The sequence below is a fragment of the Pundamilia nyererei genome, unplaced genomic scaffold (assembly GCF_000239375.1).
Source record: "Pundamilia nyererei isolate P.nyererei 1_Seehausen unplaced genomic scaffold, PunNye1.0 scaffold00002, whole genome shotgun sequence".
NCBI lineage: Eukaryota > Metazoa > Chordata > Actinopteri > Cichliformes > Cichlidae > Pundamilia > Pundamilia nyererei.
The window spans coordinates 3,373,133-3,384,872 of NW_005187403.1; the positions used below are offsets into that span (position 1 = coordinate 3,373,133).

At 39.5% G+C, this 11,740-nt stretch overlaps 1 protein-coding gene across 1 annotated transcript in view; it reads left to right on the forward strand.

The window, feature by feature from the left end:
* fcho2 (FCH and mu domain containing endocytic adaptor 2) overlaps positions 1–10,087 on the forward strand; it is a 43,641-nt gene extending 33,554 nt beyond the window's left edge. The window contains exons 16-27 of the mRNA XM_013909075.1: positions 216–725; positions 1,157–1,272; positions 1,365–1,488; positions 1,605–1,748; positions 1,980–2,039; positions 2,555–2,666; positions 5,073–5,228; positions 5,946–6,078; positions 6,422–6,621; positions 7,210–7,274; positions 7,398–7,562; positions 7,641–10,087. Of these exons, the coding sequence (XP_013764529.1) occupies positions 216–725; positions 1,157–1,272; positions 1,365–1,488; positions 1,605–1,748; positions 1,980–2,039; positions 2,555–2,666; positions 5,073–5,228; positions 5,946–6,078; positions 6,422–6,621; positions 7,210–7,274; positions 7,398–7,562; positions 7,641–7,663 (1,808 nt within the window). The 3' untranslated portion in view covers positions 7,664–10,087. The remainder of the gene's footprint in view (positions 1–215; positions 726–1,156; positions 1,273–1,364; positions 1,489–1,604; positions 1,749–1,979; positions 2,040–2,554; positions 2,667–5,072; positions 5,229–5,945; positions 6,079–6,421; positions 6,622–7,209; positions 7,275–7,397; positions 7,563–7,640) is intronic.
* The last annotated feature ends 1,653 nt before the right edge of the window (positions 10,088–11,740 follow it).

The following is an 11,740-nucleotide window of genomic DNA, read 5'->3' on the forward strand; positions in this document are numbered from 1 at the left end:
ATTTTTTTGGATGGATGGATGGATGGATGGATGAAGAAAAATAATACAAATACCTGTTAACGGTAACATTTTATATTAGATTTTTGTTAAAATATTTCAATTTGAGGCAGTTTATTACTGTTAACTGTGCATTAGAGTATATCTGCTGTCTAAACCCAACCACTTTGCATTTGTCATGTTTACCCTCCCACTGTCAATCACGTTGCCCCCTTCAGCTGAGACAGTGCCACAACGGGAGCGCTACCCTCCCTTGGCAGAGAGCCAGCAGTCCAAAGATGTTTACTCTTTCTCGTCATCTACGTCCTCTCCCTGGGATTCACCAGAAAACCCTTTTCAAGCACTTAAGCCCATACCGGCGAGGGCCCAGAGCGCCCCCATCACCCGGCCAACTGAGCCAGTCGACCCCATCAAAAACTCAGACACACCCAGCCCTCCAAAGAGCGCAGACACCTTCTCCTCTGTTTCCTGGGCCCAGAGCCAGTGGATTGCCTTCAGTGATAATTTTGCTCCACCTCCACCTCGCTGTCAGGGCTCTGGGTCATCTGTGAAGGAGCTTCAAAAACCACAGTCAGGTTCCAGTAGGTCAGGTCACTTCCTGTCCGATGAGTCTGCTGATGCCTTCTACAAAGCAGCGAGCAGCCGAGATGACAGCAGCCTCTCTTTCACTGATGTCTTCTCTGGGATTACAGATAGGGCTGCAGCTCCAACAAGCAAAATATTCAATGGTAACTGCTGCTAGAAACTGCTGCCTTTTTGCCTGAGGTTTGCTAGATTATTTTGATATTTTCTTTTTATTTAAATGTAAGTTCTTATTTATTTTATGATTAAGTGTGGAGGTTACATGTTATTTGCAAATGTTTTCTGTTTTTTTGTGTTATTTTGTGTAACTCATGACTCCGTTTGCTTGTTTGTCTTTGGGTTTATTTTTGTGCCATTTATTTTGGAATGTCTTTTACTTGTTTTCTCTTGTTTTTGCTATTTAATTTTAATTTTTTTGCACTTGTGTGTTTAAAAAATAAAAAAAAGAGGTCATGCTGCATGAGTTTGCTGTATCTAACTGTATGAATTTCATGCAGTATAAAGATGTTTTTTCATACCCAGTTTTCATGCAGTTTAAGTAGCACTGACCAGAACAAATATGTGTTTCTGTGTTTAGTGCCAGTACCAAACCGACCTACAACCCCTCTGGCACCTGGAGCCTTGGTGCCTCCTCCACGACCCTCCTCCAGGCCCAAACTCCCGGCTGGAAAACTCACAGGAATCAATGAAATTGTAATGGAAACATATGTGTTGCATACATTTATTGCTGTTCAAATTATATCCATATATTCTAAAAGGCATCTATCTGAATCCCTTTAACGCAGGTAAGGCCATTCAGTCCACCTAAAGCATCTAGCCCTACTCCGACTGCACCCCTCGCCCGGGCAGAGAGCTCTTCCTCTTTGTCCTCCAACGCCTCACTCAGTGCTGGCAACACCCCCACTGTCGGTAGGAACGCTCCCTCAGTATACACGTATTTAAAGGCTCTTTCTTGTAATAATTTTTCTTTTATCCTCCTTTTCTTCAGCTCCTCACCAGTCTGTCACATCCTTTTGTCTTTGCAGTACAGTGTACACTGTCATCCCCCCGCCCTCGCTTTCCTTCATTCACTCCTCTCCTTACAGGAGCTGAGCACACCTTTGCTCTCCCCCTCTCCTCCCCAGAGCCAGAGTTGCTCTCCCTCTCTCCTTTCTTTCCACTAAACCAAAGTGAGTCTTCCTTTTTTTTCCTGCCTCCTACCACTGTGGGTTTACTCTACATGCATTACACTGACTTTTATCATCTTTATATGCAGTTATATCAGACTGATCAGCTCAGGGCTCACCTGCCATCATCACATATATAGGAACTGTGCTTTGCATCACTTCCTCACATTTCTTCTCTCTGGGTTTTGTGTATCTCCTCTTTTCCCTCTTTTATGCCTTTAATTCGGCATAAAGAGGATGATATGTTCATAGCGAAGCTGCCTACCTTTGAGAAGCGGTGTGAAACTCCAGCAGGTATGGTTGAAGTTCATATTAGCGGGCTCTTAGCTAAAACTAACACCAGTCTGCTGAATGGGCCGGATGGATGGACAGTCCAATCTCTTGCTTTGCCGTGGTTGCAGTTTTCTGTCTTGTTTGTGAGTTTTGTTTTTGACATTTTAAACCTGATTCTCACATTTGTCAGGATCAGCTCCTAACCTGATAAATATTTGTTTGTTAAAGTGATATAGCGAGGAATAACTTGACTGCTGTCTAAGATTGTCCTGACTGCCTAATAGTACTTATTACTTATAGTATTTTAACGTAAGCACCACAAGCATCTAAACAATCTCCCATCCTCTTACTGAAAAATAACTAAATATACTGATTTGCAGTGTATGATGGCTGACCTTATGAAATGCAATAATTTTATAGTGCACCTTTGCATGATCAAAAATTCCTAATTCTGATGTGAGCTTTGGGACTCTTGTGTAAGTCTGGTCTGCAGCTGAGTCAACAGACCTCTAACTCTGTGCCTTTCTCGTTCTCAGGGACGTCTCGCGGTCCCAGCCCTGTGACCCTGGCATCCCAAGATGCTTTGCCCATTGCTGTGGCCTTCACAGAATCGGTTAATGCTTACTTCAAAGGAGCTGATCCCACTAAGTGAGTCTCACATGACCTCCTGCTGCTCCAAGACCTGGACTTGGACCTGCGGTCATACAGACATTGTTTTTATTTGAAGTTGAACAATAACATGTTGGTGCTGTGAGTTATACAGTACACAGTGGTATACGTGGTTGTACCTAGCCAAATGTGCAGTACACACTCCATGAGCCTTTGGACTTGCGTTTTGCTGAGTGTTATCTCCCGTTGGCTCTGCATGTGTGGAATGTTTTGCGTTAGTCTGACACCATTCTTTCAGAGTGGATAACCTCCGTGGAGCAGATTATAGTCTGGGGCAGAGAAAACATACAGCCTTTTATTGGTTAACTGCTGTTAAATTGCTGCTGTGCAGAAGGCTTATTTTTGCAGGGATTAGCAAATGGAACATTTCATAAGCAATGGAGCAGAGATGGAGTACAAGGTTGAGACCTACTGTGGGCCATTACCACCACAACTTAGGCCAGACTTCTGCTAAAAGTATACACCTCTCACCCCTACACTGGCTCTACATTAGAGCCTCAAAGTATATAGAATTTCTGAAACACGAATCTCCAACAGGAATATACATTAAAGAGAAAAATATTCTTTTAACAAGCTGTGACATGGTTTTACACAAAAAAATGTTTGCAAGCTATTCCTGTCTTTGATAGAGCTTTCGTTGTTGTGGTTATTTAAAACATGAATTACTAGTGCTAAAGAAAGACCTGCAACTGGACTAAATTTGTCATTTGTAGATTTTTTTTATATTAAAGAAATGATTAGATAATTGAATACATTTGCTAATTCCAGGTTCTCAAAGGTGTATCTTTAAATTTTATATTATTAGATTAAAATAAATAGAAAATCTTTGGCTGGTGTACAAAACCAGGGGGCTGCTCGTTTTGAAGTTTTCTAGCTTTTTGGTGACTCGTAGAATAATCATTCCTCAAGGACTTCTACACAGCTTGTAACTCATTTTGGGCTGTCTGTAATGTTATGTACCAGAAAGTTAAAATGATAATTGTTATGATGGCGTGTTGGTGGTGGTTGTATAAATCATAATCTGTTTGCAGTGATGTGCGGTCCATTTTTGTGGATTTATTTGAAGAACTAAGCAAAAACAGTAATAGTAACTAACAGTAATGGATGAGCAATAAATAGTAGTGGCCAAGAAGAATTATTTAGGAGGATGTGATGATGTAGTGGAAAAAATCTGAATGAATGATTTAAATAGTTCACAAAGAATTTAGCCAACCTTTTAATTGTTAGCCAATAGTGTGCTTTCACAGATATAAATACTGACATTTTGACGTGCAATTTCACTGCAAAATGACATGGCTTTTTGGCAGCTTTTCTGTAGGAATAGAGCCAGAATTTAACTATTTGGCAACTAATTGAGTTGAGTCCCTTTATTGAGTTGCAGTCATTACTGCATACTGGCTCCAATGTTACATGTCAGCAGTCTGTAAGCATTTATTAAATTGATAGACTGCAATTATTAGCAAACCTTTGCCAGTTTTTCTGAGAGTGATTGCAGTCGGCCACATTTGTTTGGTGACAGATTTTTGCAGTCAGTCTCTGACAGCAAAAAATTCAGTTCATCTACCAATATATATATTATTTTTATAGTCGCAAGTTGCGGGACTTGCTACTCTAGTGTTAGGCATCAACAGTTAGCCAAAATTATGAGTAAAAAGAACATATTGTTAAAAAAAAAAGTGTGCGTGTTAGTCCCCATAGGGAAATAGTTCCTCTGCATTTAACCCATTCACCCAGTGAAGCAGTGGGCAGCCACCAGTGCAGCGCCCGGGGAGCAGTGTGTAGGGACGGTACCTTGCTCAGGGGTACCTCAGGGTAGCCGTTCAGTGGAGTCGAAACCCCGACCTTCCGATCATGGAGCCACCACTCTACCTACTGAGCTATCCCTGCCCTAGTTAGTTAAACTTGATGGATAAAAAGCTAATTTTTCAGCTGCTCCACTGTTGCCAAGGGTCACCACAGTGGGTCGCTCCACGTTTTATTTGGTAGACTTAAGTCATTTAATAGCTAGCTTAAATTTTAATATATGAAATTGAGTACATTTGTTTTTTGGAGTTTTTAAACAAAAATTAAATGTGGTTAGCATTTAAATTGTTAGCTAAGTGTACAAATTAAACAGTTCGCTAAACCTAATGGATAAACAATGTAAATTAGCTAGCTGAAATTATGAATAAAATTACTTTTTAATTAAAAGTAAAACTACCATTACAAAACAAGTTGTTAGCTTAAAATAATTAAATATTAAAGACAATAGTATTTGATGAAAAAAGTTAGGAGCCAGGTTGGTCCTACTGGTTTTACATGGGACTGTTGTGCACTTTGGGAAAAAGTCTCTATTAAAAAGTTCACTTCAGCTTAACATGCTAAACCATTGGTGGTTTTCTACAGGTGCATTGTGAAGATCACTGGAGACATGACACTGTCGTTTCCAATGGGCATCATCAAGGTGTTCACTACCAACCCCTCCCCAGCCGTCCTCACCTTCAAGCTGAAGAACACCAGCAGGCTGGAGCAGATCCTACCCAACCAACAGCTGTTATACAGGTGAGGTATCGAGAAAAAGCTAAAGTACAACCCGGTTTTGTTTTGCTTTATAATTAACCATCTTAGCTGAGCTGTTGAATCGATAACTTGACAGTGATAGAGTGAAAGAGGACCTTGGACTCGGTGATATGAGCGAGAATCACGGAAATGCAGTCTGCGTCAGTGAGAGGAAATTCAATTAGTAATCTGACATGAACCTAGTATTAAGCTGTCAGGGAAGTATTTTCCACCAGACAGCCAGGTTCTCAGCAGCCTGTGTCTCTTCAAAAAGATGCCTTAAATGGCAAAGGACAAAAAAGGTCACAGACAGTGCTCATTCAACACTTTATTTTTTCAACATCTTATTCCACATCTTACTTCTTCAGTCTCAGGCAAAGCTTTTTAATTAAAGCTCCAATAAGGTACCAAATTAGTTGCTTCTATTTTAAAAGTGTATTGTTCCCGAAAATTAATGAAGAACCACATCTTTTTTCTGTTTATTTGAACATTTCCCGCTCTGGTTCCTCTCGGTTATCCTCAGACCACATGGCAGGACTAATTGAATCAAATGGAATTCATGATTTAGTAGCTGGTTGGATATAACAGGGTCATTTTTTCCAAGCTGTTGGAGCTCTACATACAAAGCCAAGAAGCGCAATGAATAATTGAGCCTGTGATTATTATTACTTGTGTGTATGTGTGTGTATTCATCTTTCTGACTGTTTTGCTTTTTTCTAGTGATCCCTCTCAAAGTGACTCAGATTCCAAGGATTTCTGGTTCAACATGCAAGCACTGACGTCCTACCTCAGAAAAGCCTCAGAACAGAGTCCTTCAGCTTCCTACTATAATGTAGACATCCTGAAATACCAGGTCAGTCAGCAAGAACTGCATGAAAAAAATAAACCAGATATGATAATTGTATTTCAGGCTAAGACTTTTCTTTCTGAAAGAGAAGAAAAAGACTTCAGAATCCAACATTTCTCAGCAAAGCATTGCATCATCACGACACGATCAGTGTTAATCCACTGAACCTGTCGGTGGTGGTCACCCTGGTGTGGGTTACTGTGGTCATAGAGCATTGCATACCAATACTTAGAGCATTTTTAAAAACACTTCCTTAAAAACTAGCATCATAGCAGTCCAACAAATGGATAACACACAGAGATGTAATATTGTGGAAAAATTGCTACATATTCTTTATTGATGTGTCCAGGTGATGTCTGATGGGATCCATTCCACCCCGCTAAACCTGGCCGTATACTGGAAATGTACAGCAAGTACAACGGACCTGCGGATAGACTACCGCTACAACCCAGAGTCCATGGACTCACCCAGTCCACTCACCAACGTACAGATCTTAGTGCCTGTTGATGGAGGAGTCACCAACATGCAGTCTCTGCCTAACTCCATATGGTGAGACGTAGTGCCTCTTGGCACCGTTAGCAGGAGAGCAACATGTAATTGTTATGGGCCAGCAGTATTGATTGACTTGCACCCCCCTCCTGTTGTTGCTATGATACTGCCGCCGTTGTGGCACTTTAGTCATGCAATGGCACAGAAGTCTTACATGGATTGTCAGATGGGATATTTTGTCAGAATATAAATATGTAATATGAAAAATTCATCAAAATAATGTAAATATTATTGTAAAATTAACGATAAATCATCAATATAGATGATTAGAAGATTAAAAATTTGCATTGTCTGTGAAAATACGATGTGGAAGAAACATAGACCATCCACAAACTAAATCAAGGTAGCACGCACACACTAAAAGTCGACAAACAAACAATGTACAAATATACACAATAGTTTGATAAAATATTTGTATATACCATATAGATGATGCCACTTTCAATGCTCCGGGCAGTGTTTATGCAAAGTTTCATCAAGATTGGTCTGCTTATCTAGGAGGAGAAAGACGCACACAAATATACATACATACACTACAATCATTAAAGCGTGATGTTATAGGGTGTTATTTCCTTATTCCATTTTTAGGAATTCAGAGCAGAGTAAGTGTCTGTGGAGGCTGACTGACATCTCAGAAAAGTCTGAAAACGATGGTAAGAAATCTTTTTTTGAGTTTATGAATGTTTTGCATCAAAGTTTGTGCAAAATCCTGCAGCAAGCACTAGAACTGGATCAGTCCCTTGTAAGTGAGCCTACTCGTTTGTGTTTGATTCTAGGTGCCGGGTCCCTGAGGGCCAAGTTTGAACTGTCAAATGGCCCATCGCACCCCTCCACTCTGGCAGTGCAGTTTATGAATGAGGGGAGCACCCTGTCAGGAGTGGACATGGAGCTGCAGGGGGCCGGATACAGACTTTCCCTCAGCAAGAAGAGATTTGCCACAGGTGTGTAAAAAGCTTGATGGTCTACATGTACTAGGTGGCACTATTTAATGACTCAAATTTCACATCTTTTGTCTACAGGGCGTTATATGGCAGATTGCTGAGGTGACCCATCATCGCGGTCGCCAAGAAACCCAAGAGCAAAACCTGCCGACTCACTCGCAAAAGCCCCCTGAACCTCTGGATCACCTCCTGTCACACCCAGGAAGCGAGACTCTCACTACAAAACTAAACAGCACTGAGTATTGAACACTGTTAAAAAGAAAAGAAAACTAAGATGAGATTTCAGGAAATGTGTAGATAAGTCTAATAATTCTTTCCGATCAAATCCTTTTTTGTATAGTCAGAAACAGTTTATGGCTCTATGTTGTATTTGAAATCATAAAAAACAGAAAATAAGTGCACTAACAACCTTTCAGATGCTCTTTTTGCTCTTATATATAATTTCCAAGAACCTGTAAGGAATATAAAAGAAAACAATTTCTCTCTTTCTCTGTCCAAACTGTAAATAATAATGCTGAATATTCTGCTCGACCACCTTTGACTCGGCTCACAAATCAGCTTCCTCACTTTCACTTTCTTTTTTTAAACTGGTGCAATGAAGGTAAAATCTGAACTCGCAGACTTGCAGCACAGGCTTAATCTTTATAAAATATTTTGCTTTCGGAAAATGCACAAAAAAAAAAGAAAGAAGCAAAACCAATAATGATCTGACCTCAGTGCCTCCTCTTATACTGTGGAACAACAGGCAAAAAAAATTCTGTTAGTGTTTGGGGTTTGCATTTCTCTGTGGTTGAATACCAGAGTCCTTTTGAACAATCACCCTTACCGCTGTCAGTGTGCTTATTTAAAAATTTTTAACATTTTCCTTTGTAAACCCCCCTTTTAGTCATGCCTTGTGTTTTTAAGCCTTTTAATTGACTGTAAAACATTGTGTCAAAAGTCATATGTTTTATCTATCTATATATAGATAGATATAAAAAAGAATCAAGGGACATTTCTCTAAATTGAAGTTGGCAGCTTTTGTAAGAGCTGCCAGTGATTTATTTTTTAACATACTTCTGTGTTAGTATTGAAATGTGCCTGAATCTAACTTTTATCTGTTCCTTTTTGTATGCTACAACACAGTCATTGAGAATAGCACCAACAACGTGCCATTTATGTCTTTGTTTGTTTTTTTTAATCTTTTATTTGGATATCGAAGGGAAAACGTCTCCGCTTTGTAACGTGTCTTCCAGAAACGAATGATCATTTGGACTGAGTTTAATCATTGTACTCTTTTATCAATTTTTAGCCTTTGAAGCTCATCCGATGTCTTACTCTCACGACACAGCAGACGATGTTGGTGAAAAGTAGCACCTTGAGGCCAAATTAATGATTGAAATGCCTTATCATGATTACTTAATACCAAGTAATCTAGTGATACTGTCACACAGCACTGCCGTTGCCTCTGTCGCACATCACTGGCCTGTCCTGCTTCTTACCCAGAGTGAGCTGGGGGGAAAGTACAGCGTCTTGTAGCTGTGAACAACATGTGGATGTGTGGGGAAATGGCCACAACTGACTCTTGGTGCTTCATTCTTGTCTTTTACTAATGGAGGAATAGTGCTGTAGAGGCTGTTTTACTTCTTAACTGAATATTTTGCCCTTTGTTCTTCTTGTTTTTCCCCCCTCCCCTGTCGACTTCATCCTTGGCATGGTCCTGAAATTGGTTAATGTGTTGGAATGTGATATGTTTGGAGGAATGAATGATAAGTTGCCTGAAAGCTGTGATTGAAAATTATTGAAACCTTTAATGAGAGGAGATTGATACACTGTGCAACACGTGGCCAACTGACCTCTCAGATACGACTGTGTCCTCAGTGCTAATGAACCGGGTTCATTGTAGATTTTGACTGGTTTACAGGTGTTTTAGGCTCATGATGATACTTGATTTAAGTGTCTCGCAACTTTTAGAAATAGAAGGATTATTTTATTTCAGTCATCATATCTGGCCAGGGTGATTCATGTAATCATCTTTTTTTTTTTAGTTTTGACTCTTAATGCCTTTAAGATTAACTTCCTAAATAGATTAGGAAAACTCATTTAAGTGTTTGTAGAAATAAATTTTGTACCTGACTCTTTAATAAGCCAAATATTTTGAAGGCATTTGAAATGAGTTTACACAAAGTCCTGGAATTTTACTATCGCGTGTCACACTGTGTTCCCTCTGAATTAGTTGTATCATTGGTTTAAAAAAAAAAAAAGAGTAGGGAGATTCTGCATTCAGTGTCAGCAAGCTGGTTCTTGCTGTCCCTAAAACACTCAAATTGTACCCCCGAAGCTCCTTTTATGGTCACTTTCCACTCTTTTTCTTTATTTGTTGTATCAGACAGAGTTTAAAATGAGCAAGATTGTGTAAATGATTCTCATATGTTTTTACCAATATTTCTGCCACTTTTTGTCTCTATTTTATGATTTCTTATTGTGCCTGTATTAAATGTATAATATATGAACATATACAAATATATGAAAATGACTACTTTAAATGTGTCCCGTGCGACTTCTTGATTATTGTATTTACTCAAACTGACACGTGTGAATGTAGCGTTTTGCAGTGCATTTAGTTAGCATAGTTAGTTTTAGTTATTTTTACTCTCCTTTTTTAAAATTATTGTCATGCGTTGGTATTTGTGAGGGATAAGATATAAAGGAGTTCAGTCCATCGATGCCTCATGAGACAGATTGTGCTGTTCAATCTTGACAGAACGTCGTCAGGGAGGAAATGCGGCATTTGGTGATGTTAATAGATTCTATTCAATTCAATTTGATTTATATAGCGCCAAATCACAACAACAGTCCCCTCAAGGCACTTTAAATTGTAAGGTAGAACCTACAATAATACATACAGAGAAAAACCCAACAATCATATAACCCCCTATGAGCAAGCACTTTGGCGACAGTGGGAAGGACAAACTCTGTTTTAACAGGAAGAAACCTCCGGCAGAACCAGGCTCAGGGAGGGGCGGGGCCATCTGCTGCGACCGGTTGGGTCTTCTCTCTAGGCTTGTGTAGTCATTGACTGCAATGAATGCAGTCAAGTATTAGAAATGTACTGTTATATGAAAAAAATGTTTGTTTGTTCATTATAAAAAATATATATTTAAATGCATATATATAGATAGATAGATAGATATATAGATATATAGATATATAGATATAAATGTAATTCAGTACTTTTGATAAACTCCTGGAATTAAAACAGAAAATCTTAATGATCTTATGTTTAAATTTGCATGCCTCTATTTGGCAAATGTACTTACTTTAGATAATTACTGCAACTTCACTACCATACAATGTCAAACCATTAAACTATCGAAAAATCCCATTTTAATGCCAAATAGAAACACCTCTTTTGAGACGAGTATGATCTGTTCTCACAGTAATAAGCAAACCTCCTGTGAACATTTTATTCTTTGGTGCTCAGACAGATGGGTGTGCTTTAGTGGAAATTTGAGCTCAGTATGAAGGCTGAAAGATGTGAAAATGACACTGCATTGACTTGAACTGATAAATACAGTGCCCGGGGGGAGGAGGTAGTCTTTGACTGAAATGGCTCTGTAAAGCCTGCAACCCTTACCCCATCTATCTAGCATTGCAAGAGAAAAACCAAAATCCATGTCAAAAAGTTTATATTAAAACTATCAGGATGCAAGATGAGCATGAGATAAAGGACCTGGTTACATGCGTTATTACTTCCTTATGCAGTGCTTAGAAGGATGCAGGCATGACTGTACGCACACACTCAACACTACATCAACACCTTGTGCGTATTTACACACTCAGTCATCCCTTGTGTCTCTCTGCCTGAAGACCTCCTCCTTGCTGTTTGAAATACAGCCTCTGAGCTGCCTGTTTCACAGCCACATGTGCGAGCCATCAGTGTTGACTCTGCCTCCCCCCTGTCCGCCTCACTCAGACACAGAGGAAAAGATCTTAGGGTCTCTTGTGTATGATGTTATTTTCTGAAGGGCCAAAGTAAGATATGTGATCTGAAATTATATCCAAAAAGTGTGTTGGTCCATATGTAGACTCTTGTGTGTGGCCAGATGATGTATACAGCAAGAGTGGATCAGCGGATCTCTGTGTGTGTGTGTGTGTGTGTGTGTGTGTGTGTGTGTGTGTGTGTGTGTGTGTGTGTG